General features: G+C 50.2%; 1 protein-coding gene across 4 annotated transcripts; it reads left to right on the top strand.

Annotated features, from left to right (window-relative positions):
* Positions 1-26,996, top strand: Rtnl1 (reticulon). 4 transcript variants are annotated; one of them, XM_077681539.1, is made up of 8 exons: positions 1-708; positions 2,338-2,373; positions 11,107-11,314; positions 12,589-12,727; positions 15,309-15,378; positions 20,436-20,482; positions 20,560-20,618; positions 25,361-26,996. In XM_077681539.1, the coding sequence occupies exons 1-8, from the start codon at positions 108-110 to the stop codon at positions 25,422-25,424; spliced, it is 1,224 nt and encodes a 407-aa protein (XP_077537665.1). In that variant the 5' UTR covers positions 1-107; the 3' UTR covers positions 25,425-26,996. The 4 variants fall into 4 exon arrangements, with proteins under 4 accessions (XP_077537665.1, XP_077537666.1, XP_077537668.1 ...); XM_077681540.1 differs by lacking the exon at positions 2,338-2,373; XM_077681542.1 differs by lacking the exons at positions 1-708; positions 2,338-2,373 and adding an exon at positions 3,360-3,875.
* The last annotated feature ends 953 nt before the right edge of the window (positions 26,997-27,949 follow it).

Raw genomic sequence — 27,949 nt, 5'->3', positions numbered from 1 at the left:
TATGAGTCACACTCCACTGCGCGCCGTTTCCTGACGGTAGCAGACGACATCTCAGAAGTCCTCCTGCCAACGCAGCGCGAAAGAGCTCGGCCGATTCCTCGCCCAGCATGGATTTCCTCAGCGACGCCGCGCCGAAGCCCCATCTAGACAGCGGAGACGAGTCCCCGAACGCGCCGAAGCCGTTCGTCGCCGGATCGGCCGTGGACGCGCTGAGCGAAGACCTCGCCCAGTTCGCGACGGGCAGCGGGGTGACGGATGCGGCGCGCAGCGCCGTTTCTTCCGCTTCTCCGCTGACCAGCGGCGGTGCGCCCGCAAAGCCCGATCACCTGGACCTCCTGTCAGATTCCCACCCTGACGCCGGGAGTCCCACATACGACAGCTCGCCGGCGCTAAAACCCGCGCTAGAGCCGTTCTCTTCAAACCCCGGCGCCGAGCACGGCTCGTCGCGAGACGACCTACTTGGCGACTCCTTGCCGGCTACCGTAGCGCCCAGCGCTCCAGCGCCCGACAAGGCTGCGCCGGAGGTGGCCACGGGTGCTCCCAATTTAGAAGCCCCCCAGCTGAAGCCAGTCAAATCGGCTGCGGAGTCTTTTGTGGACGTTAAGCCTACGCTCCCTCCTGCGTCTAGGCCTAAAGCCTCCGAGATGACGGCCGAACCGTCGTCGACCACGGGTTCCTCACGGGCGTCACCGTGCTGCGGATTAACCGGTGAGTGAGTCACACGTACGACTACAACAGCACCGTACCGCCGCTACTACGCTCTCTACGGAGACACGCCCACGTGCGTCGTCTCGCCTGTCGATGCGCCGTGATTGCGTAATGCCCGATTTTGACCCGCCTAGCGAATATCATCGAAACAACCGCCTCTCCCATTCACGGCTGCGCCCTCAATTTCAACTTCTCGTTTGAGTTCTCGTTTGAAGTGGCTCAAGTTTTAGCCATTGAGCGCCTCACGTAATCGGAAATCGAGGTTATTTTGTACCGCCGTTAGAACCTGCACGGTCGTTCAAACTGGCCTCTCAAATTTATTTGTTCGTATATTTACTTTAATAGCGCTAATAGGTTACTGACGTCGACACACCCATCTGCGTGCGGCCGCGCGACTAGACAAGCACAAGCCTAAACTTTTCCTGGGAAGGCAAGTAATGGCTTGGTTTGAAGTAGGAATACCGTTACAAATAGGAATACAAATGCACACGGCGTCAAACTACATCCTCCTTCGGGGATTTAGATACTATGAATTGTTGGCAAGCAGTTGCAGGCTGGTGCCGTGGTCGAGTGGTCTTGTTGTCGATCCGTTCGCGGCAAGGGGGATGTGGTTTTCGGTTGCCCAGGTTTGTGGGTTCGAATCCCGCTGCTGCGCGCTTGTCGCCGTTACGCATTCGAACTGACCGTGGATGCTGGGTCGTTTCGTGCCCTCCGGGGTCCAAAGAATGCAACAACACGTGTGGTCTCAACCCGTGTGGACGTATACTGCGACGTTAAATGCGGCCTACGTGGGACCACGACATTGAAAATTCGTACGCCCCGTTCTAGTTTTCTGTTCTTTTCTGGTTTCTTTTTTTTTTTTTTTTTTTGCCTGCGGAGAAAAAACGCGACTCGGCGCCTGCTTCCTCGTGGAGGTCACGTAGACGCGGCCGGGTTCAAGTTCGGCGCCCTCTCACGAATGAGGAAAAACGAAAAAGTTCAACGTGTTACATATATCCCCCGCTCCTGACGTGGGCGCAGTTCGTGTTTTCTTTCTCTCTTTTCTTTTTCGGTAAACCGAAGCGGATAAACGCTCACCTCTGGATTCGAGCTCAGACGCTGAATATCGCTTAACCTAGCTACTTGCGCTTTACAGGACACCTTAGTGTGCATGACAGCGAAAATACCGACCACGCGCTGGCGTTCTACTCTCCCAGTACTACCGTCTGCCCCCTTGAACCAACGTTTATAGATACTTTAAACGTTGCCTTGAACCTCGAGGATCCGCTCCCAATGCCTTCCTGCAATGTAGCTGGCGATCGGAACAACCAATGCACGTCTAAGCTCAGTCGGGTGCGCGTTTTTAATTAACGAGCTTTGTCATCAAAATGAGCTGCTATCGAGGTTTAATTTAGTTACTTTCCTCTACCGTTTTTTTTTTTTTGTCGATAACTGTGCTTTGAACTTGTGTAACAAGGAACCAACTTGTTAGCTGAATGGAGTATGTACTTACTCCCTTGCCTGATCGGTTTCGCATGTTTCTGTGCGCATGCCTCGCATTTTGCATTACTTCAAAAATAAGCTGTCTTGAACTTTGGTGTGGAAAATAACATTCTTTAACCCCTAACATCGCTGTAACACACATTGCAGGCCTCGCCTGGAACCCGGCGTGTCTGCATCCGACAGGTAAGCGTGCATGCTGTAAAGCTAACCTTACGGTGCTACGTCCGAAGCATGCGGTGGGAACATTAAAAAAAAAAAAAAAACCTCACAACATTGGAGGGAGATGAATGCGTGTAGCTGGGGGACCGCCTTTCTTACACCGCCATAATCTAAGTTTATTACTGCCGCCGCTTCGGTCTATAGCGCAAGTGGAAAGTGCTACAGCACTAAGCGGAAGAAGCTGCTTAATGTAGCATCCGAGCAGCCACTGCCGCGGAGCGCTGTTTTTCTTGCCGTCTGAAAAAGGAAACAAGTTTGAAACGAAACCCCGCCGACGACAGGCTCGTTCAGGGCGTAGCGCAAAGCGTGAAGTTGGTGGTCTCGGTTGCGTGTGTTTCGGTCACGACCGTACAGCAGCCAGGTAAGTACAGACGCAACAGCGCAACCATAGAGAAAGAAATGGCGCAACGAGCGTCTGCTGCTCCGGCTGGAACGAATGCAAGCGCTCGCTGCGTGCGACGACGGCGGCATCAAACGCAGCAGTACAACGAAAGCACTCTCGGAACGACGAGGTTACATCAATTTAGCCGCTGCGGCGCTCAATCGATGCCTGCGCGTCCCGACGGGGGGCTATATAAACGTACCACTGACCGTACAAAGAAACAAAAAATACAGACCGTCGAGACGGGGCCGCCCAGCTGTTAGCCGCCATTCCTTTCTTTTTTTTTTCTGCCCGTCGTCTGCTAGTGTCCTGCTACTTCCTTTTCGCGATCTGATTTCAAAAGCTGCTGCGTTGAAGGGAGCATAACGACAAGAAGAGTCCATTTTGCGTTATTGTTACAAGGCTGCTGAGCAAATGTGTTTATCAAAAGCAGAAAGCAGGCGATACTGCAGAAGGTTGTCGGTTGCGTCCCGCGGTTTTCGCGTTCGACCCGTGAACAAGTCGCTTGATTAGTGTGCACGCCCCCTCACACACACACGCGCACACACCGCCAGTATGCGTTTAGGAAGGTTGTGCGCGCTACATTATTCCGAGGAAGCGAGTGGTTATACGAGTGACTACGAGCGACTCGGTAAACGGGGTGAAGCAGACCACCGTGGAACGGCAGTTTCCAAGAGGAAAGCGGACAGCGACAAGCGGAGGACGAGGTCGAGGGGGGCGCGGCGCGGGCTTTTCCGATAGTGCGCATGCGCACTGGAGCTCGAATCGGCGTCTGGGAGGGTGCGTTTTATTTGAGCTCTGCCACTTGCCCACCCCCCCTCTCCGTGTTTTTCTGCGCTGCGTTCGGTGGTCGTCGGGTTTGTGGTGTTGCCGTAGTGCGTCGTTTTTCGGTGTCGGCGGGGCGTGTGAGGCCGGGAGACGAGCGAGTCGGTGTCGAACTTGTATTCGTGCCTGTGATTGGAACCGGGCGAGCGACCGAGCCGCACAATGGAAGCCGATAGCAGCAGCGCCGGGGATTCGGCGGCCAAGGGGACACCCCAACAGTGCTCCTGCGTTTTCAAACGGCTCTTCACCGTACCCCAAGGTGAGGCGCTTGTGGATGCCTTATAAATGCTCCTGCCACTTACGGAGCGATCTGAGCTTTATCCGGCGCCGATCCGCAGACTCGATTATCGCGTTAACGGCCCTCAGACTGCAGGAGGGGCGATTCCAGCGAGCGCAGAGTTCGGAAGTGCGCGTGAAACGAGGAAGCCATTGCACAGAGGAGGAGCTGTTTTATGGAGGGTGTGCTCGCGGATAACTTATTGCTCATTCCATCGTCGATCATGCAGATAGGCCGCTCCGAACAGGCGTGAACCTTCCTTCCTTCAAGCACTCCCGCAACTCTCGCGGTACCGGTGGAGGCGGCGAAGAATGCGTGCATGCACGTGTTTTGACCTAATCGTGGACCTCTGTGTCGTCTCTATTTCAGGCGTCAAGTTTCGTCGGTATTTGCCCTCATTTGCGCTGATTGCACAACCCGCGAGCGCTGAAGAGGGCGACTTTCCCCGCGAGCGTTCGGCTAATTATACGCGCCTCTCTGAACGAGGTGCCTTTGTTAAGTTGGAGGAAGAAATCCTTTCTCCGAAAGCCGCGGGGACCGTGCGAAGGCGACCCTGACATTGAGATTAGGCGAGAGTGCAGAACGCCATCCGAGGATTTTATTTGTTTGCTCTCGCTTAATCAACACCGCTTGAGTCGTTCTTAGAAGCGCGGTGCAGATTAGCCGACGTCCCATTTGGTCGCCGCATACCTTTCAGCTTTGGTTATTATTTGCTTGCTGGTTTTTGTGCCACCTAAGCCTAATTTGAGTTTTTGTCTGAAAAAGTTGCTTGAATTTCGGGTACTCTGTTAAGCTCAGCTTAATTTAATCAAATTAAGAACGTTTAATAACGTTCAACGATAGTCAAGTGCTGTTGACCTGTCTTTTTTTTTATTTATACGCCGTCGTACCAACTAAATTTCAGCGTTGCAGCCTGCGTCAAGCCGTTGAAGTGACGGAAAAACTTCGAAATCCATTGCCCCTCCATGATAAAAGCGTGCGCTCTGTTATCTTTTTTGTTGCCGATTCTACGTTTGTTTCCTAATGTAAGGAAAGACCATTTCTCCTTCGTGAAGCGCGGCATAATTGTACTAAGGAGGTTGTAAAATTAACGTGCGCTGGTTTCAAAGTGCCAAGGACACAAACAAACGCACCACATACCACTTGCGTCTCGTATGTGTGGCATGTCTTCCTGCGTCCGTTGTATTTTTTTAACCGGCGTTCGTTTAATTCGTGATGTTCCTCGCACCTACTTACCTCCTTCTGTTACTTTACTGGCCACTGCAAAGCACTTGCGACAGTTTAGTTGTGTCGTGCCTTTTTAAAGTGCGATTCATCTTCTCCGACGAGCCAAGAAACTGTCACAAAACTTCCATCAAGGCGTGTTCACTGCGCCCGCAATCCCTGCCAAGGTTTATGTTCCATCCAGGCTGGGACGGGGGCGAATTAGGGCTAGCAATTAACCCCCCGGGGCCGATGGCTCCCCTGTTGTGGACCGGTGAGGTCGGCGGCCTTTTCGTTTTCGGCGCCCTGTCTTCGTCGTCGTCTGCTGCTGGAATCACCGCGGCGTGCTTCCTTGGTTGCGTGTGCGGCCACTTGTTTCTTTTTCCCCCTCGCGTGTCACGCTTCGCTCTCTCCCTCCCGCTCTCTCTCCTCCTCCTCCTCCTCCTCGTCGTCGTCTTCTGCCGCCGATCTCGTTCTCCTCCTGGAGGTAGCGGTGGTCACTCCTTTTGCTTTGCGAACAACATGGGCCGAAGACGCGACGCCCCAGGTGCGACGGCGGCCGAAGAGCCCAAGAACTACGACCACGAGACGCCGCGTAAGGTTTTTTTCTCCTTGCTCGTCGTTGCTGCGCGATTCCTCCAACCTCTAGGCCCATCGGGTTCGAGTCTCGATGCGAACCAACTACGCCGTGCGGGTGTGCGCCCCGCAACCCGTCAAACTGCATTTGGCAGACGAGCGTTCGGGCGCATTAGGGCCATCGATCTGTTGTTTTCGCTGTCCCGTCATTGTAGGTGCAGCAGTGCACGCGATCTCGTAGCTTTTGCTGCTCGTACTTTTTAAATTGTCGCCATGTGGTGTGTTTCGGACGAGCCCAGGGCGCACGCAGTTAACCTCGGCGACGGCTGCTGTTTGGGCACTTGTTCGTTCCCTTGCCGTATGGTCGCCGCGAAAGGCTTTGGGTCGCGCTCGGTTTGCGGAGGGCGAAGAAGTCCGCCGTGTTGGTTCGTGCCTAACGTTCCCGCAATAACTTTGTGTGCGTGGACGTGGCCGCAGATCTGGGGCCGGAAATTTTGAATCCCGCGTCGCAGGCCGCGTTGGAAGCGTCACTCGCCAGCGGCGTCGGCACCTGTGCCACGTTGGACGCACGTTGGCGCTGCTGCTGCTGCTGCACTGCCGGTGTTGGCCGCTCGATCTTTTTTTTTCGTCCATCTGTGTTCAGCTACGGGCGCGTTGTGAAACTGGGCAGGTGTTGTTGCTGTAGGAAATAGACTCTTCTCTCTTTTTGCTGCTCATTTTCGAAAACGAGATTTCTGTTTGAGCGCAGTGCGGAACCCCCGAAGCGTGCAATTAGGGAAACTGGCGGGACACCCCGCGATGGCTTTGGCCGGCAGTCTTGGTTTTCTTTGTGCCCGCGCAGTGTAAACTGCTTGAACAACGTTTCTGCTGCATCTCGGCGTTGCCGCTGGTCTTCTTAAAGCTTGTACCCGCCGTGGTGGCTCAGTGGCTAAGGCGTTGCGCTGCTGAGCACGAGGTCGCGGGTTCGATTCCCGGCCGCGGCGGCCGCTTTTCTGATGGAGGCGAAAAGCAAAAACGCCCGTGTGCTCGAGATTTTAGCGCACGTTAAGATCCCCAGGTGGTCAAAATTAATCCGGAGCCTTCCACTATGGGGCGCCTCATCGCCTGAGTTGCGTTGGCTCGTTAAACCATACAATCAATCAATCAATTCTTAAAGCTTGTGATTCCTGTTTCTCGAATTTGTGTAGCTTTGGACATAGTGCCTTGTACCCGGCAGCAAATTTAATTGAGCTCGGCAGCTGTTGAAATGCGCTCAGCACTGGACATTTTCCGCGAATAGAATACTTAGGAAAAAGTGTGTTGGAACGTTTGCGTTTTACCTGCTGTGGTTCCATAGGGTAGCAGCTATACACGAGGTTGCAGATTGTGAACAATATGGGTACTCAGAATCGTTGCAATATTCGGTCTTTTGCTTATTGTAGCTAGCAAACTTTTTTTGCGAAGACTCTGGCCTCCTAACCTTATTTTTCTATCCAGCTTCTGTCATCAAAACACCCACGTGTGAGATAGCGGTGCACTAACAGACCGAACTCATTTTTTGCCCGCCCTCCCCCTCTTCCGTGCTATGGTTGCCTCTCCTGGGATACAACTGCCGATGTCAGTGAGCAGCTAAATGCCCACCCGGCCCTTCCTTGGCATAACCATCCAACACATGTGGATGTGGCTTCGTTTGGCCAGTGTTTGGCGCAGTAAGAAAAAAAAAAAAGCTACAAACACGCAAAGCAAGCCTTGACATGTGTGCGTGCAGTGCTGGTGCAGAATGGTGCCATCAGTTGTGTGCAGGGGTGGTAGCCTTTTGTTCCTGCTGTCCATGGCCAACACCAATAGGCACCACACGGTGGCCAGTTGTCAGTGCATGGACCCACATGATGCGAGGGGATAAGGGAGCTGGGTCTCTGGAATAAACGTCCAAATTACCGGCTGGGTTTTTGAATTGCGTGTTCACGTGAGTTGCTGCATTTGGCAGGCATGCAGGCACAACCACTGCTGTTTCAGAATTTTGGTGCATGGTGAACCACTTTGAGGTACACAGCTGTTTGAATCCATCTACTTTGGTATGCTTTTTGGGTTGCAAGCTCTTCTAGCACGAAGAATTTATTTTAATTTTGAGGGCAGGTGGTTGGGATGTAGGATTGCCGTGTGAGGTCGTTCTCATGCCAGACACCGCCTCTGCCTCAGCACGTTTCAACCGCCGTATTTATGATGCCCTCTGTGCCAGACGGCTTTTAGGAATGGGTGGGTAAGACAAATGAGAATGACAAACGTGCAATTAACAGAGTTAGAACCATTTTACCAGTAAAAAAATGCGGACGTAGAAAGAAGCAAACAGGACAATCGCTTCTTCACCATCCAAATAAAACAGTCTGTGTGAAGTACAAAGTACTTGTCAAACAGAGAGGCTGGAATTGTGTATGCCGCCACATCGCATTCAGTATGACATGTTTCATTTTCCTCGTCCATGGTTCTGCTTGCGTGCCATATGTTGGGGTAGTCACCTCATAACTTTAGCTTCTCACTTGCACCGTCGTGTCCTCTGCTCTTGCTTTCTTCCTTGCTGACTGATTGCATGTCCCTTGGTGTGGTTTCGATTTTTCTCTTCCACATTCCACCATTGCCACCCATCATCAGCACCCTTTTGTCGCGGGCAACCACATTTCACAGCTGCTGCTGCAGGTGTAGGCAGTTGAGGGGCAATTGTTATATACAAGGGGTTGTTCGCTTTGGGGTAACACCCGACTTTACCCTATTTTTGCATTTACCTATTTTTGCACCCCGCACATGTTTCGGAAGAATCTGGTTAAATCCCATTTCTCCCCGATTGGACCATTTCTAAGTAGTGATCCGCACAATAGTGGGCTCACGGTCGGCCGTTCTCAACCAGTTCTTGTTGGAAGCAAGCCCCACAAACGCAGCTTTCGAACTCATTGAGTGTTGGCATGACCCTACCACTCGCTACCACAGGCTGTGTGCCTAGCTAATGGAAGCTGTGATGGGGAGAGAACTTTTTCCCAGATGCGATACGCTCTGCAATTGGACAGGTCTTGAATAAAGACCGACATGTTGTGCATGCAGATAATGCACGTAAACCAGGACAAGTTATCAATGCTCTTTACTGTCATTAATAATCCATTTCAAAACAAACACCAAATTTCCAAGAAGCAAATGACATTTGAACGTGTTAAGAAGCTCGTGATACCTACTGATAAAATACACTGAGTATATTATTTAGTACACCTGTATGTACATTTAACCTGAAAAAGTCCGAATTTTTTAATGTTTTTTTTTTTTTTGATCCCGAATTCTCCCTGATTATCAGTTTAGAAAATAGCTCCCGATTTTTACCCCCCGATTTAAAAAATGTATAAAATGGGAAAACGAACAACCCTGTGTATAAACCACATCAATGTAATTTGAAGGATCCGTGTCGAGTGGGAGGTGGTGTGCTGGGTTTATGTATCGGTAGTGATTTGGTGCCCAGTGGTGCGACTGTGGGCTCTCATCAATACCATACCAAAATTCATTTCCCTTAGCATATTTTTAATGCTTTCTTCATTTCATGGCTGAGAGGCTTGGCCAATCACTGTGTGAGCATTATTACTAACACAGTAAAAGTTAATTAATTCAAACCGTGAGGGGACGCCATCTCAGTTCGAATTGACGAAATTTTGAACTACTGAAAGAGAACAGTAACAACACTACACTGCAATAGGGATGCAGTGGGGCATGTCAACGGTTTAATGTTTGAAAAAGCCCGTGATTGTGGCATGCCTTTTGTCCCCCCCCTCCCCGTAAGGTGACAGTGAGCTTTAACAAATTTAGCGAAAGGCCTCATCTTTGCCTCCTTCAAAACAGAAGAAGATAAGGGCAGCATTCCTTTCAACCATGATGGCACTATGCTTTGACATTGACAGGTTTTCGCACTTATGACCTGAGATGTGAAGCTCACATTTGTCAGTGCACTGCACACACCACGTTAGCCTCATCGACATAGTTTGCAAAGAATACGTCTTCCAGAGCGTCTGCTGTGCATAGATTTTCAAATTATTCATAATTTTGATGTACAGTAGAATCTCGATAAACGGAAATCGCTTAAACGGAATTGCTGCTTAAACGGAACAGTTGCCTGGAATTTGGTTGGTTTTGTATTCAGATAACGTAAAAAAAACTCTCGGTAATCAGAACTAAAATTTTTGCATCACCGTGGAAACAGAACCAGAAATGGAACTTCTTGTGAAATCCACTGGCATGAGAATCAGCTTTTTACGATTCCGGCTGTTTCGTTCTTGTTTTCTTTTTTTTCCCCTCCCTTCATGCTTTTTTAGCCTTGTTGTCTCGTAAGTGGATAGCCGTGTTAGCGCAATGAATGCAACGTTGCAGTTCTTGTTCCAGTCGTTCGGTCTTGATTCTAGACGCCGAGGCTACAGGGCCCACCTCCTGTCGCCTCGTTCGTGCCATCGTTTTGCTATTCGTCCTTCATTACCACGTTGCCGTCTTCTAAATTCGGTGGCTCGTAAGCACTCGCGAAGTTGAGGCCTCTAGCCTCCGTGAAGATGCAGTTGCAAGGACTCAAACAAAAATAATTGACGCATTTTGTAGTGCACAGCGACTTATTGTTGCCAAATCAACTTTGTGAATGCTGTGCCTACGCTTCTTGTAGTTTTCTTGCTTTCTGAAAGCTATCAGCTACAGTCACTTTCTAGTGGTTAGAGTTCCGTGAAATGCCCTTAGAAGTGTGTACGCACATAAATTTGCACCTTTGCACGTCTATCTCAGTAAACGGAACTCCTGTTAAATGGAACTAATTTTTCCGGTCCCTTGAAGTTCCGTTTATCGAGAGTCTACTGTATCGAAGTTCAAATTAACAAGCTTTCACTGTATTAGTTAAGGTTCCCGATAATGATGAGTAGAAGTGTGCTTTGCTAGTCGTCTGATTTCATTAGCTTGCTGAAGTCACTCCTGCAGGCCGCAGTACGTGTCCCTGACGTATTTTTAAGTTGAAGGCCACCGTCCATATACCGTGCCCGTGTTCAATTAGCCTGACTTGAGCTGTGGTGGTCCGGGGGTTTTGTGCTCACCTTGAATTCGGCAGGTCCCTGGGTTGTATCCAACCCAGAGCCAAACATGCCAAATCTTTCAGTTGATCAGTAGCTTCGTATGAGTGTCCCTGAGAAATTTAGCGTTGCATTGAGCATTTGTTGTCGTTTCTAAGCACGTGGTTTTCCACCAACCTGCAAGATTTTCTGGCACGAGCAGCACACACTGGCTGTACACTGTGAACCTGTCCCGAGATTGTTGTCATGCACTCACGTTGCCTCTTGTCTCACAAAGACGGTCGTGTGGGTGGCTGCTGTGCGTACCCCACGTGCGTCTGCGCGAGAACTGTCTGGACAGGGCCGGGTGTGTGAGCCTCTGCCCCTCTCCCCCTCTCCCCCAGTGGAGCAGCTGGTGTACTGGCGGCAGCCGAAGAAGAGCGGCCTGGTGTTCGGGGCCGTGCTGGCCCTGCTCCTGTCGCTGACGTGCTTCTCCCTGATCAGCGTGGTGGCCTACCTGGCCCTGGGCACCCTGACTGTGGCCATCGCCTTCCGCGTCTACCGCAACGTGCTCCAGGCCGTCCAGAAGTCCTCCGAGGGGCACCCCTTCAAGTGAGCAGCTGGGGGGGGGGTTTGCCTAGACATCTGCTCTAAGCCGGTGCCTTAGCAGTGGAGGGAAATTTGCTCGCCTGTGCTTGGGGAGCGTAGCCATTGAACCAGTCGGTTACGGTGCCCAGGGGTAGTTCATAACGGCTGGGGTAGTTTGATGTTTCCAAGTTCCCCATTGTTGACATTGTTGCCTTTGCTGAACCCTTGTTGGCTCTGCCCCGTTTTATTTAACTGCACGTACAATATCCCTCCCGTGTCTATTGTTGAACGCACCAAATCTTGCACGTAATAATTTTAAGCTGTTGAGATGGACTGCCAAACCATACGCCATTGTAACATCTTCCTTTTCGTTGACTTGATTCTGATGAATATGCAGCCTAGATGTTCACCACAGTAATCCAGACTGGTGGTTGATGAGACAATCTTCAAAATGTTGTTTATCTTCTGCATTTTGATGTGAAATTACAATGGAAATGTCGGCAATTTTATAGTTCACGTTTTCAGGCGGCTCAGTCTATCCAAGAGTACATATGTAGTCTTGTGGATACAAGTGGGCATGGGTTTATATCCTTGATGCTTTGTTTAAATTGGAATACGTCCCTTATGGGAAATTTGTTGGTCTCGGAGAACTCCTTTTGAGGAAGCAAAAGTAATTAAGTGGGCATTATTCCACTATTAACCTTTGCATGTAGTAGGCTGAGCAAAGCATGTTGGGTTGTTGGTTCTTCATACTTAGACGTAAAACTCTCTTCTTTTTTGCTGTCTCATCCGTGTGTGCAGTTTTACGTCCAGTGGGTGGAAATTTATTGCAAGTTGGGCTACTGTGTGGTGATGTGTCGGCCATTGTAGGAGTGATGCTGCCACGTTAAACAAAACATTGGTGGGGAACAAGCTTGACAAAGTAACCTAATGCTCCCCAAAAACCAGAAATTGGGCTCACAAAATTTCTCTACCTTATTTTTCAGTGTAAAGAGCCTGAATTATGTGATACTTAGTATATTTAGCTGTGTGCTGGCTTTAGCATTGGGGCTGTATAAAACAAGATTCCTACGTAATTGTTTCGTTATCCAATTGCTCATAAGCAGCAGTGCAAGGAGGACAAAAGATTGGCATGTGGCACGCAAGCTCTGACTCTTCGCAGGTGAAGTTCAGTGGGGCAACGGGGAATACATGCTAGCAAAAAATGTCGCGGCCGGAGGAAGCACGAACTCTTGCCTGTGAGGGCAGAGCTGCAGTAGGGGGGTTTTGTGGCTGACTGTGTGCACCCCCTGCACCAGGGAGTACCTGGAGAAGGACCTGAGCCTGCCCAAGGAGCGGGTGCATGAGACTGTGGACACGGTGGTCAAGCATGCCGAGGAGCTGGTCAAGCGCCTGCGCAGCCTCTTCCTGGTCGAGGACCTCGTCGACTCGCTCAAGGTCAGGGGTGCTCCCGCACATTCGCTGCACTCCCTGGCTGATGGATTGCAAAGGCACAGCTGAGTGAAATGACGGGGAGCGTGGCTTGGACTGCTGCCAGCGCCACTGGGCAACAGACACCGGGTGCCAGGCAAGGCTCTTGGTGTGCTTATGGCGGCTGGTGATGGTGCACTGATTGCTTTGACTGCTGCACCTGTGCCCGATCGCCACAGGGAATGTGAGCTTGTTACAGAGGCATTTCTATGCTTTTTGCTCACAGCACTTGCTGCGATTGGGCACGGGTGAAGCAGTCAGCACTCCAGCTATCACCAGCACCATCTTGCGCCCGATGACTTTGTGATGCTGGCGGCTGTCCCAATCACGATATCAGTCGTCTGTTTAAAGTGTTCAGCCAACTGTACACCAGTGGAGGATGCAAATGAAACTGCCAAATTTAAAGAGACTAGGGGCCGTATTCTGAGTCCCCCCTCCACTCCACTTGCTCCTTCCACTCGGGTGAGGGGAGGATTCTGCAATGCTTATGCATGGGGAAATCGATCTCCTCCACTGGAGGTACTAGTGTAGGAGGGACTCGGAATATAACAGGTAGGTCTCATCTGATGTTGCATCATTGGGCTCGGGGGTGTTAAAGGGGTCGTGAAGAGATGTTGGAAAGAATTGTGGTGTGCGGGTAGGTGGGAATGTGGACCCCTGCAATACAAACTGAAATACATGCTGTTTCGTTGCACAATATGGGCAAGTAGATAGCAGGTCTGGACACAGTGAGTGCAAGTCCAGTCCAGCGGTGGCACAACCTAGGGCGAGTGGCCCAGGCTAAAGCAATCAAGTTCAAGGAGGACATTTGCGTAAATTGGGTATTCTGTTTACGCTGTTTGGTACCAGTATAATCTGTTGACCTTGCTGGTATCTTGCTGAAGCTTGCCAACGTCTGCCTCACATGGCCACTAATGTGAGTGACGCGGACATGAACTTCCTGATCTGACAAGATAGGTGACCGAAAGCTGAAAATGGAAATTTACAGCATGGATTAACTTTTTACTCTCCAATTGCAAAAATTCAATCGCAAATGAGCAAGAAACAGTGATCCAGTGCATAAATGTCTGGTTTGCAGCTTTACAAAATAGTAAGCACAAAGAGCGTGTAAGTAGCTCTGGAATGTTCTTAACATGATGTCACTGCTCGTTGCACTTCCGATTGGTGGTATCGCATGGCTGCTTGAGCTGCGCCTCAAAACGAGCATTTCAAAGGTGTCCCCTAAATTGCAGAAGGGATGAATTGGGGAGATATTTGGGATTTATGCTCTCAACAGGCTGTTCAAGGAGATAAAATTAGGCAAAGGCAAGTGCATTCTATCTTCATGACCCGTTTAAGGTGACATCCTGGGGTGCACCATTTCTTTTTGAGCCACTTGAAGAGAGACGGTAAAAATTCCAGGTCAGACTGTGTGAATTGAGCGTCGGCTGGAGGTAGCATTCCTGTTGACTGCTGGGCAAAGAGTGTTAGGTCTCGCTCTCCTTCCTGTTTCAGTGCTGCGACCACAATGTGTGCACCATCACTGTGGAAGTGCACGCAGTGAAAGGAAGCCAGAAAGACCGTGTGGCTACTCTGCGATACTGTGAGGAGTAGGGGGAGACGCCTCGAAAGGGGGTGCAGGGGTGCACCACCAGGGTGTCAGGGTGGCTACGACGAGATGGGCCGGGAAGTCGAGAGAGAGGCTGCTCAGCACAGGGACCAAGTGAGGAAATTTGGGGGTGAAGAAGGCACTCGGACAGCACAGGACGTGTGTATAAAAGGCCCTTGTCCTGCATGCGTTCTGCTCCTGATAACTCGCAACACGCGAGTTCAGCCTGTGTTGCTGTGCCCTTTCAGCCAGCCGCCTTGGTACTGTTTGGGCGGTGGGAGAGAGAGAAGTGGCTGTAGAGACCGTGGAGTCTATTCAAACACACCTCCTTTTATTTGTGCGCCCTGACCCGCTCCTGGGAGGCCCAAAGCTGCTGTCGCAGTAGCATATGGGCGCACGAGTGATGCGTCTGCTCTGGAGCAGTTCAAAGTGACAGTTTGAAGAGACCTTTTGATTAAGGGCCCATAATGTAGGCCGTAGTGTAGTTCATTAGCATACGTGCCGGTCAATGAAGCGAGCAGCAGCTTTAACATCTGTCCAAACTAACGTGGCAGCTCTGGCTTGGTGTTGGGGTTTACAGTTTGCACCCTGTGGCAAGCATGGTTCAGCTGTGTATTTCAGGGGATCAGAAGGGCTCTGTTGTGTATGCCAAACAGTTATTTCAGGTGGTACCATGCAAACACTGTCCTCTCTCTCTCCTTTTCAGTTTTAAACGGTGTGTGAATGGGAGTCGCCGAGAATAGCTGTCTCTTGGCTTTATTTGTTTGGCCTAGTGGAAGGCTACTTATGCCCGTGTGCCGTCTTGGTTTCTGGTGATTAGTTTGGAGCAATGTGCCACGCTCTTCTTGTGGTTCCAGAGTCCTCTGCCGTCGGTGGTGCTTTCTAAATGCTCTGCTGCTGGGCGTGTTGTTCTCTGCTTTAAAAGAGTGCGTTCTGCTTACCCTCTCCTGCGCATTGCAGCTGGCCCTTCTCTTCTGGGTGCTGACCTACGTGGGATCCTGGTTCAATGGCATGACCCTCATCATTCTCGGTGAGTGTCTGGTGCTATCACTTACCACTGGCATTTGAAACAAAGATGCGGGCTCGATTCCTGACCGCGGCAGCCACTTTTCAGGCGGAGGGGAAAAGCAAAGCCACCGGTGTGTCGATATTCGGTGCACATCTAAGATCCCCAGGTGGTTAGAATTAGTCTGGAGCCCTGACCACTACAATGCACTTAATAGCCCATGTGTACCTATGGCGCGTTAAACCTGATTCCCCCCCACCCCCATTTTTTCTTAAGAAACATCTGGCAACCAAACGTCCTGTGGCTTCATCCATAGTCTGAAATGCCACTGTGCCAGGGTCTGTTACTGTAGCAGCAGCAGCATAAGCAAGCAAACTTTGCACTTCTGGCACCTGAGCGTCGTCCCACTTAGATAGGCAACGCTGATGCATAGCCCTTCTAGATAAGGTCGAGACCTCGTCACACAGCGATATCGCCTTCCGGTAGTGCCTGAAGTGCCGCATCAGGGCGCAGTGCAATTTTGCAAGAAGGAGTAATGCCACTCTGCCCCCAGTTTTCTTGTGCAGCACCCTCTCAGGTATTCGTGTTTTGTTCCTGAAAGGGGCCATGCAGACGAAACACAAGTTTGGTTCATTCGAAAGATTGCCTCGTTAGAATCATTCTGACACCACTTTTAACGCACACTTCGCTCAAATAAGCTACCTAATTAGGGAAAAAGGGAATGGCCATGCGAGCCACTAGCTCATTTCCCACAACAGAATCTATGGCGTCACATGTGCCAGCGCTGCGATTGGCTGAGGCCGGCAAAAGAAAACGCAAGTTGGGCAGGGCTTATAAGCATGCCAAATGAGCTGTCTGCACTGAAATTTAAAGCACATTATTTTTATAGAGTAAGAAATGTGGGGTGAACATTTAAGGTTACGAACACGTAAACGCCGAAGCAGTTAGTGTGGCACTTTGCTGGCTGACACTGCCTAACACAGCCATCGGACGTGTTGGACTTGTGTGACACAACACTGACCGACTAACATGGTCACTTATGTGACCCTCTTTGTTGAGTCATAGCTTATGTTTTAGAAAATGATTAGTATGAACCATAATATAAATGTGGCAGGTATAGAATTCCGGCCAGAAGCAAGGTGCAAACACTGGCGCTTCAGCAGTATTGCAGCGCCATCTGTGAAAGTGGGCGATAAACAAGATAACCAATTAGCCATCTGAGATGGTAGCCATGGTCAGTGGGCCATGTTCAGTTATAAGGCCCTGCTCTGGATACAGCATTGTTGACGTCGTGAAAGCACGATTTAGCGGAGAATTGAAATTTAGGCTTAAGTAGGGACATGCGTCCTAAAAATGTTTTCCTTGTTTTTGGGTCAGTCTTCAGTTTTTCACGCTTCTTTTGTCTCTAATTAGTCCTCGATAGCTGCAGAAGTTCGGAAAACATTGACGCCTGAAATCAGTAATTTCATACTCCTTGTGGGGCTTTATGGAAATTTACTCTTGCTAAACCAAAAATTAAATGCATTACAATGTTGCTAAAGACCTGCTGTAGGGGGTGATGCTATTGTTCATTTGGGGGCATTTTACACGTAAGAAAAAATTGTGCATTTACTATGAACATTTTTTTTTCTAATTAGCAACCAGGGCTATACTTAAATGTAATTGTAATGACGGTGTAAGAGTAATAACACATAACATCACCCCTCCCCCCCCTCCCCTTAGATAATTTCAATACGAATAAAATGATGCCACCCTTCTCATTTTTGCTCTAATATAACATGTAAAAAGCACCCGTAAGGCTGAGTATGGTGTGCAAAAACATTGAACTGAGAAAAGAGCATTCGAAGTTTCAAACGAAATTAGGTTTTGCTGAAGGGAGTCTACAGCAATACAAATGGCACTGTTTTGTAGCCCTTGTGTTTTGTGACTATGGCCATACTTGATGTGTGACTGCACACTCAAAATGATAGCCCACTGCCCACCAAACCAGCCTAAGAAACATTATTTACAATGGTGTGCGTCTGTTTCAGTACGCAGCAAGTGAAATAGCTCTTGAATAAGTGGCTCGTCCATAGACAGCACATCTATGCACAATGTTCAAGTCTAAAGCACAATTTTTGCTGAGAAATTGTCACTGTTCTCTACTGAAACTGCCCAACAGCGGACAAGGACTGTAGGCAGAGTCCCTTGCTGGTGCCCCTTTGCAAGTCCCTTTTTCGTTGCTGTCCATGTGCATCCTCTTATGCCTCTCCAGCCTGCTGTTGTCCTTTTCGAGGCTGCGAAGCATTGAGTGACTTCCCAGGCTGTAGCCGCATTTTTCGGCAATCTCCGCATTGCTCTTTGTGACACCCTGGTTGAAGCGGCTGGTAGCTTCAGCCACTGCCCTTTCAATGCTGCGCAATGAGGTGTGCTGTTTTTGGAAACTTGCTGCCGAATCACAGAGTGCAAGCTTTTACTGGCTCAAACGAACGCACTTTTCATCATTTATCCGGTCGATAAGGTGGTATTCATTTTATAAAGAGACAGAAGAAAAACTATGCATACGCGGTCTGCGGCCGCCGCACCAATGAAAGCAGTGATCTCTATACAAGTTGCGTTTGGACGATGTCCGAGATTACAATTCAAACCAATTTTGGTTTCAGTTCTGTGCAACATGCTTGGCATCAGATGCTATCGTTCGCTGGTCATTCTCGATATCTCAGTAATCGACCTACCACGCTTTTGCCATGTTGTTGTCGGCTGTAATGTGCGTCAGGTGAGCCAACCAACATGGTTGGAATCGAGACAATCACTAGCCGAGGCTTACACAGTGGATGAACACCCTCCGCGTCACCGGAGACGCTCAAATGCAATGCGCTTTTCCCCCACCTTTGGAGCTTGCCTGGCTCGTGCCTGTATCGTAAGAAGCGTGTTCACACCAGCAAGGGTTGGCTGATTCGGATTCGGGACTGTGCCCGCAGCCATTTGGTGCTTGTGGCAACACCATTCCAATGAGAACTCGCCAGCACGTCATTGTCAGTCTGCACTCATTCTGCGAGCTTGTGAGTGGAGCAGTGAACGTTGCAGTGCAAAAATGATTTCAGTTTAGAAAACATTGCCCAAAATCAAATAAATCAACTTAAAAAAAAAAACATGCACTATCGGGGATTCGAACTTGCGAATTGTAAAAAAAAACATCCCTGTTGGGCCAGACCACTCAGCCACAAGCCAGCGCTGTCAGGGGTGGAAGTATGCAGTAAATAGTGTATAGCAAGTTTACATTTTTATGTAGTTTTGCCATTCCAAGCAGCTTAGATGCCCATTTCTTGAATAGTGCTCGTGCAGTGAGTGCCCCCCCTAATACTAGAATTATCTTACCTCCAGCGACTTAATTCATTGGGTGGAAAAGCGTTCGCAGCTGTGTGGTCGTGCTGCTGACCGCTGTGCTTGTTTGCCGAGCCCAAAAAGTGCTTCCCACAACCTTGGTTTTACGCTGAACAATAAATGTTTCGCTTGATTTTAATTCCTCAGTGCCTCTATTAATTTTGCTGACTCTTCTCCCGCCTTCATTTGGCCTTAGATTTTTCTACTAGCGTACCAGTCAGCGAAGCGTCGCATGTGCGCTTGAGTGGAGTGATTCGGGCTGTCATTTGGCCTGATAGTGTCACAAACTACCGAACTCAAGGCGCATCCTTCTGGGCACGAACGTGTTGTGGCTTAGTGATCGAACAAATTGCATCGACTCGTGGTGGCCGGCCGACTGATTCCCTCGGAGGGTCGGCAAGCCGTGCAGTAGTGCAGTCAAGCCAAGCCATTTTGTTTTGATGTCATATGAAACGTCATAGGAATTGACGTTCGAATCGAGTTTTTTACAGAATAGGGTCGCGTAAATCCAGCGAGAGTGGTCGAAACATTATTGAATCACTTCAGTGTACGTTTAACAACATTGGCTTAACAACCTGCCTTCTCAGGTGAATTGCCCTTTGGCAATGGCAGCTCCTATAGGAAGCTTGTTGCCCATTCACCAATGCCCGTCTGCCTGCGACGTCAGTATGCCAGCCCTCCATTCTCGTTTACCCGCTCCGGGATTGGCCAGCACTCGCGAGGCTAATGGCTGATTCACCAACCGGCCCACACACGTGCTCTCACAACTCTGGGAGCAGTGATGCTCATGCTTCTTGCATTGCTAAAGAAAGCCTATGGTGCCCGGATGATCTGTTTTGTTCTTGCTCATCGTGTCACAGAGACATGTTTATGTAGTAGGGCAATCCGATTGTGTGAAATAGATAAATTGTTGCTGCCAACGTTCATTACTCTTTTGGAGGGGGGGTAAATGTTTGTTGGGGGTAGCTGAGGGAGAAGGGGTTTTTTTTTTTTTTTTCCCTGTAAGAATTGAACACGTGTATAGGTGAGACATAACTGCGCATGCAAAAAAAAAACTGAAAATTTCAAGCATCTGGCCATGGTGCACATCAGCTGAGCGTTTTTGCCATTTTACGTGCTGTGGCATCCCTGCCCTTCTTGTTTTGTTTTCCAACTGCAGTGCACTATTCCAGTCGAAATGTTTTTCAGGTGAAAGTCTAAGTTTGTTTCAAGCATGCGCATTGTGAGGTACAGAAAGTAGGTGGCCAGTGAAAAGTTTTAATTTGTGCAAGCTAGGGATTGCACGCTGAGAGAGCAAAAAAGCAGCAGCAGCACGGGAGGAGGGTCAGGGGAGGGCTCAGGGAAAGGGGAGCAGCTGCACCACGAGAGGGGAGGCAACGATGGCGAACGGGGTGCTCGTGGTGGTGGCTAGCGAGCGGAAGGGGCTTTGCAGGGGGCTCTACAGGGGCAGGTTAAGATCAACAGGGGGCTCCTGTCGATGGCAAGCGACTGGAAGGAGCTTCACAGTGGGCTTGCTTTTCGGGGGGGTGCAGGGGGCGGCTGCCAGGTGCAACAGCAGGTCAACAGAAGGTTCTGCTGGGTTTTCGCCCTCACATTCTTACAAGGTCCCGAGCACCCGCGTAATTAGACTACAGCACTGGATTATGCTCCAAGTGTCTCTCTCTCTCAACACTGCACTGACTCTGTCATCTTCTTTCCCCTTTCTCTCTCTGCTGCAGCCTACGTCGCTGCGTTCACACTGCCGAAGGTCTACGAGACTTACCAGGTGGGTTTCCAGGCCACTGTGCTCTTCTCTGCCTTCTCTGTGTGTGCGGGTGACTGAGATGGGGTTGCTTGGTGCAGGCGGAGATTGACCAGTACCTGGGCCTGGCCAGGACACACGTGGGCAACGTGATGGGCATGTGAGTGTCTGCGCTCTGCCGTGACGGTGTTCTCACTGTGCTGTCAAGGCTAGTTGGTTGGGAGCATACGTGGAAGAAGCTCAAACGAACTGACTAATGGATGCAATGTTTTGGCTCCCAGGGAGTTAAAATTAAAAGGCACTGGCCAATGGGTAAAACAAAACTAAGACATTTCAGCTCCATCTGCAGGCTGAGCTTCTTTTTTGCTTTACTCGCTGGTCAGTGCCTTCTCGTTTCTCCAGTCACTCTGCCATAGATTCACACACCAGAGGGCTGGCGTAGTCCGTTCTAGGGGTCCACAAAGGGAGTGAAACAAAAAAAGAAGTCTAGGCAATTGCTGCTTTGGCCACAGCGGCAATGCCGGTGATGCTGGTGGTGTGCATCTGCAGCAATTTTTGCCACCACATGTCGCCCTGGTTGCAGAGTCCTTTGTCGGTGGGCTGGGAAAGGGGTTTCTGGATTTGTTTTGGCTGGGCATTCTTGGGCTTCAAGTTCTCATTCCTTTTTTTTCTTTTTTTTTCTTGACGAAGCGATCGAGGAAGACTCGGACTGTTTATAATGCCTAACTGTACCACCTCCCCGTCCCTTCAAATTTGGCATTGGAACTGTCGCTCCTTTCGCAGGAAAAAATCGTCCCTCCACCAGCTTATCGCCCCTAACCCCCCAGCAGTACTCGCCTTACAAGAAGTAGAATTCACCAATCCCTCTCTCCGAGACTACACCACATTTCAAAATCCCAACTCGCCGCGGACCGCCACGTTCGTGCACAATACCTACCCAGCGCAACATCATCCGCTGAGCACTGCAATTGACTGCATACTAGTAGAACTCTTACCTACCAGCAAGAAGGAACCAAGTGTTTTTATCCTCAACGTCTATTCCCCTCCCTCTGGCAACCTCCAGGAACTTCCTCTACTCCTCCGGACTGTCATTAAATTAGCTAAGCACCACCGATTAGTAGTCCTCGGCGACTTTAATGCACCGCACACTGCATGGGGTTATGCGCGCAATGCGAAATCAGGAACTACCCTTTGGGATGCAGCACACCGTCACGGCTTTACTCTTTGCAACATGCCCCTCATCCCGACCCGCCTCGGCTCCAGCGTCACCCGGGATACCACCCCAGACCTAACATTCGTTCGTAACGTCTCCCAATACACATGGCAATGCCTCCCCCACACTCTCGGAAGTGATCACAGCATCGTTCACCTCACCATTTCGGGCATAACCAAGACCCAACTAGGCGTCGCCCGCCTCACAGATTGGAAAGCCTTCCGGGATACTCTACAAGCTACCCCACCCGCCAATTCGGACCTCGATGAATGGATGACCACCATTGAACGTGCTCTTCAAAAACACACCAAACGAATCCCGATCACGACCGAGTACCCCGCTGTAGATCCGCACCTCGATCACCTTTGGACAGCCAGGCACAGCCTGGTAACACGCTGGAAGCGTAACAAAACAAACCGGCGCCTGAAGTTACGCATAGCTCACCTCACAAAGCAAGCGGAAGACTACGCACAACAACTAAGTCAGCAGAATTGGCTCCAATTTTGCGCCCAGTTACAAGGAACGCTTAGTACGCGCAAAACCTGGCACCTACTTCGATCATTAATGGGTACCCGAGAGAAGAAGATCACCAATCAACATAACATCCGTCGACTGATGCATGCCTTCCCAGGAGATGAACAAGGCCTCCTCAACACCTTACGACAAAGGTACGAACTTTCTCCACAGACTCCTGTGCCTTCTTATTCGGACTATACTGGTGATCCTAACGCGACGCTGGACACGCCTTTTACCTACGAAGAACTCGAGGCAGCAATCCGCAACCTCACGCGCAACACAGCTCCAGGTCCAGACAAAATCGCGAATCGTTTAATACGCAACCTTCCTCCTGCCAGCCTCGACCAGCTCCTGAATCTTATCAATGATCATTGGACACAAGGGACGCTTCCGCCTGCCTGGAAACACGCTGACATCTCACTGATCCCCAAACCTGGCAAACCAATCGAGATACCCAACCTGCGTCCCATCTCCCTTACTTCATGCCTCGGGAAACTGCTTGAACACATGGTTTCCAATCGCCTGACGGCGTACATAGAAGATAACAACCTCTTCCCCACGACCATGTACGGCTTTCGACCTCAACTGTCTACCCAAGACGTCCTCCTTCAGCTCAAGGAAGACCTTCTCAATAACCTTCCGAAGCATCACAAACACTGTATCCTCGCTCTCGACATCAAGAGCGCGTTCGATAACGTTTCCCACGACGCGTTACTAAACAGCCTCGCCACTCTCCATGTTGGGACACGACTATACAACTATGTGAGAGCCTTCCTTACCAACCGCACCGCTACAGTGGGGATCTCTCATTTACGCACACCCTCCTTCCCAGCGCTTCCCCGAGGAACACCACAAGGCTCCGTCATTTCTCCTTTGCTATTTAACATAGCTCTCAAAGATCTGCCTCCGCTACTGGACACCGTCCCATCCCTCCACCATGCCCTATATGCCGACGACCTTACCATATGGACCAACACAGGTTCCATCGGCGAACAACAAGAATCGCTTCAACGAGCCATCGACATCACTACCACATATCTCTCTAAATGTGGTCTTACCTGCTCCCCGGAAAAATCCGCACTGCTAACCCTTCAGCAGAGAACTCGTGGACGACACACGGCGCCGACGCCGGACCCGGCTCTTACTATAGAGACTCGCCCCATTCCTGTAGTAACCCATCTCAGGGTACTCGGACTGACAATCCCACGAGATGGCTCCGGCTCGCACACCATCCTCGCACTTCAACGCACAGTTACTCAATTGGCACAACTAGTTAAGCGCATCACCCACCAACGTACTGGTCTCAAAGAAGCTGAAACTTCCCGTCTGGTTCAAGCTTTTCTCATCTGTCGCCTTACATACGGAGCTCCTTACCTGTCCCTTAAACCAGCAGAGCACAAGAAACTTGACATTTTAATTAGGCAAGCATACAAAATTGCACTCGGCCTCCCCACTAACACCTCTACTGACTTGTTTTTACGCTTGGGAATACATAATACTTGGACAGAGCTGTGCGAAGCTCAACGAACTTCGCAATTCCAACGCCTTAAGCTTACACCCACTGGCTGTAGTACTTTAGCTCGCCTGGGCTATCCGACCCCGACTCAGCCTCACCGCCTGGCACGTCTTCCCCCCCTACTACGCGCTCGCATTAAAGTCGCCCCGCTACCCCGGAACATGCACCCAGGCATCCACGATGGTCGTCGCACCGCGCGAACCAACTACATCCGCACCCACTACCAGCATCTGCCGGACACGCTTTACGTCGATGCATCCCCATACCCCAACCGATCGACTTACGCCGTCGCGACTGTAGATAGTCAAAAACGTACCGTCGCCACTGCCTCCACGCGAGCCTCAACACAAACTGAAGCGGAAGAGATAGCCATTGCGCTGTCCCTTACCTCCACTCGTCGTGACTACGTGACAATAATCACGGACTCGCGGGAAGCCTGCCGACACCTTCAAAAAGGTCTACTCCCTCGCACTGCCCTACGCATCATTGAACACTCCTCTTACCTCCCTGAGGAGTGCCACATTTTATGGACCCCTGGCCATTGTGGGTTGGCCGGCAATGAAGCGGCGCACGACGCGGCCCGAGAAGTGGTACACCGGGCCATTGCCCCCCCCCCCACCATTGCCCACCCCCTACTCGCCTACAATGACATACTCACACACTACAAGCTCTCTCGTCGCACCTTCCCTCCACCTCACCTGTCTCTAACAAAAGCCGATGAAATCACTCTCCGTCAACTTCAAACCCGGACCTTCCCTCACAATACACTTTGGCATTTGATTTTCCCCACCTCTCACTCACCACAGTGCAAGTTTTGCCCCGAAAGGGGTACACTGTATCACATCGTATGGGAATGCTCCCACACACCCGACCTCCCTCCCAATCCCCACCCCTCCCCTTCACAGTGGGCGGCGCAGCTGTCCAGCTCTGAACCCGGCTCCCAGCTTAACCTGGTGAGACGGGCCCGGACTGCCAGCCAGAGCCAGGGACTCCTGGACTAAGGAGTCTCCCCACTGGTCTGCCTCCACACACGGAGTCAGATTGGGCCTGAATAAAAGTTTATTCCTTCCTTCAACTTTTTTTTGCTCATGGGGGAGACCCAAACCATCAAGGTATTAGTGGTTGGCATGTCTGACTGTTGATGAAGCGGTTTTGTTGCACACCCAGACAGTCGCTCAGGAATTTTTTTTTGTGTGTGTGGGGGGCAGAGTTTGCCATTTGCTATGGTGCTGTGTTTGCTGAAAAAGGAAGCGTTTGCAGGCCCCAGAAGTGCCTCGGCTGGCAATGTTTGCTAACCACTGGCTTGTAAAACTACACGAGCGAGTTTGTAGGATAAGTGAAGAACTTCATGCGCGTAGCCGGCGGAAATCTATATTGGTTGCTGGCTATTTGCGGGAAGTTGAAGTTCATTGCCAAGAGTACTGGGGCCACAAATTCAGATTCCAAGGTGCCTCGTGGCAACCACCAGAGTACGTTGGCTCCCGCATCTGAGTTGAGGACGTAGAAGTTGAACTTTGAGGGTTCGCTCGGCTTTACCGCCTAACCGCTGACACTTCTGAAGTGGGCAAGGCTGAACAGAGGCGTGACAAGGGGCTGGTGTGCAGGGCATCTCCTCTCCCGCCTTTGTGACCCGTCTTTCCTCTTCCCCTGTGCACAGGATCAGGTCCAAGATCCCCATTGGCCATTCTGCAGCACAGGCACAGAGGCCCAAGGCAGAGTAGAGTGGCTGCTCTCCTCTTCGCTGGGCCAGACCGTTCCTCCAGGGCCAGCAAGAGGACGGGATTTGCCCTCCCCCTGTTTTTTTTTTTTTTTTTTTTTTTTTCCCACCAGTTGTGCAAGTGGCTAACTTTTTTTTTTTTTTTTTTTTTGCCTTACCTCTCAACCCCTTTCCTTTTTTCTTTTTTACTTCTTTGATGAGCCCTTGCAATGAACCTTGTTTCCCTAGTTGTGTTGAAAACATTTTCTTTTCCTGTTGCATAAGTTTGGGCTGGACATTGTGAAGTGAGTTTTGTTCCTTAGAGTGTTTTTGTACTTGTAAATTGTTTTTCTTGTCTCTCAAGCAGTGCTTTCAAAGGGTCATTGTGAATGAGATGATTGCATTTCGACTTTTTTGTTTGTCTGCTGGACTCTTACTTTGGCTAACTCGTGATTCTTTTTTTTTTTTTTCCCTCCTCGTGGCTGTTTTTGTTCTCCGTGTATGGTGGCCCATTTCCAATCTTATCCAAATGATCCGTTCATTTTTAATTTTTTTTTAAAGTTAGCAAGCCACATCTGTCACATTTTAAAGTTTGAAGCAAAAAAATAAACCTACCCTGTCAACCGTGTGTTGGGCAGCGTTATTTGGGAGTGCGTGCGGCCATTGCTTTGTTTGAATCCTATACTTAATGCACAAATGTGTGGCGAGCAGCTATCGAAGCTTGCACTTGGCACCCATTTGGCCGGCTGTGAATGCGCTGTTGCGATTGCAATGCGGCTGATGTAGGGATAACTGTGCAGATTGAAGAGTCTGTCTGTTTTTGTCTCCGGGATGCTGTGAAATTTGTACCTGCCTCATAATTGTGTGCGCCAGCCTCCCCCAACTCTCGGGCCGTTCAAAGCTCGAATCTGCTCCCACTGCTGCTGTTGTCGGCGATGTGTGCACGCGTGTCTGGCTGCCACCTACCTATCAATGCAAAGAAGGCTGCTGTGGTGTTTTGCGAGAGATGCGGGGAGGTTGTTTGTGTTCTGTCGTGGTTCTCGTTAGCCCTCTTTCTTGAAACTTGTAACCCGTAAGCGCGCCTGTGTATGTAACTGCTGTTTTCTGGGTTTGGGCGGTGGGCCAAGGGCGGGGGAATCGATGTTGGTGCAGTTTGGGACCGTCTGTTGGTTGACGTTCGATGGTAATCTCCCATTGGGGGAGGGGAAAAAAAGCTCCCAGTTCTACGCTCGCAGTAATGAAGAAAACCGCTGGTGTGTGCCGGGTGTTCATGCTTGAAGTTAACATTGTTACCGAGTCGGAGGGGGCAGTAAAAAAAGTTTTCATTAAACAGCGGATTGACCTCCTCTTGCTTTGGGTGTTTTGATAAAGCTTTTTCTAACCACTGCAGTAGCGACATACCTACCGTACTTCTTCAATCTGGGCTGTTGTGGAACCCGTTCACACACTCTGCCTGTTTGCAGCACATATTTATTGCATCGAGGAGTACGTTGGCCTGTGCACTTTTTTACAGTCGTGTTCAGGAGACGTGGTCGTCGTCCAGTGTAGTAGTTTCGTTCTCCGTTGGAAACTACAATAAAGCATTCCCCCTAGACCTCTCCCCGCTGGTGTCTGCTCTTTCGGCCGGGATGCGAGGCAAAGCAGCGACTGAGCTGCCTGGGTAGCGAGCAAGAGCAACGAGTTTGAAACTGTTGCACAAAAAATGCACAGTGCTGGTGGGCACAAGGAATGGAATTTCTCTGCACTGCACCTGCCTGGTGAAAGTGGGGCCTTAATTAAGCTAATACTTTGAAACAGTAGTGCATAGCCAAGGCTGAAAAATGGCATACAGATAGGTTTGTAGGTCAAAGAAATGAGCTCCGACAGCCACTAGCTTTGTCTTTATGCTTGCGTTCAAAATTTTACACATGTAGATAGGAAGGAATGTACTGCTACTTACCTAAATGTTTCTATCTTCTGACAGGATCACCGAAAACCATATTTAACGTATAGTGTAGTCTTTTGTTGGCATATTATTTGTACCAGTTCTCAAGTGCGTCCATTGCTGCCACTGGAAGGAGTTGTCACTGTAGCGGCGGTAGTGCTATGGTGACGTAACTCAAGCAGGCAAGCAACGACCATAACAGATATGTAGTCGGTGGATGCACCTTCTGGAATGCATGTGCATTCTTTCATTGCTTTAGTACATCATGACATCCGTGTGGTCGCTGTGAGTTTTGTGGAAGTTGCATGTAAACCACATGCCACAGAGGTAGGCATGAACCAGGCAGGGTCCATCGCGTGCCTTCTACTGCAAATGTGCACACAGCTTCCCCAATCAAGGGGCTTTAGTCCCCATCGAATGCATGATGCATGCGATGGCTGCGCAAGTTCCCCTGAAATCAGTGGGGGGAGGTCGAACCATGCACGAACTCTGTTCACTCATTTGCCCCAACCACCTGGCCAGTGTTTTTTAGATGCAAAGCATCTCTTCGTCGTCCTCCGTCGTCCGCTCCTCTCCACACCACCTGTGCGCTAGCGCGCGCTGCTCCTCCTCTCCACTCCCTCTGC

This window comes from Haemaphysalis longicornis, unplaced genomic scaffold, assembly GCF_048455015.1.
Source record: "Haemaphysalis longicornis isolate Haplotype H1 unplaced genomic scaffold, Haemaphysalis longicornis Haplotype H1 scaffold_8, whole genome shotgun sequence".
Lineage (NCBI taxonomy): Eukaryota > Metazoa > Arthropoda > Arachnida > Ixodida > Ixodidae > Haemaphysalis > Haemaphysalis longicornis.
Note: the sequence above shows the minus strand (reverse complement) of the source record. Positions and strands in the feature narration are given on the sequence as shown.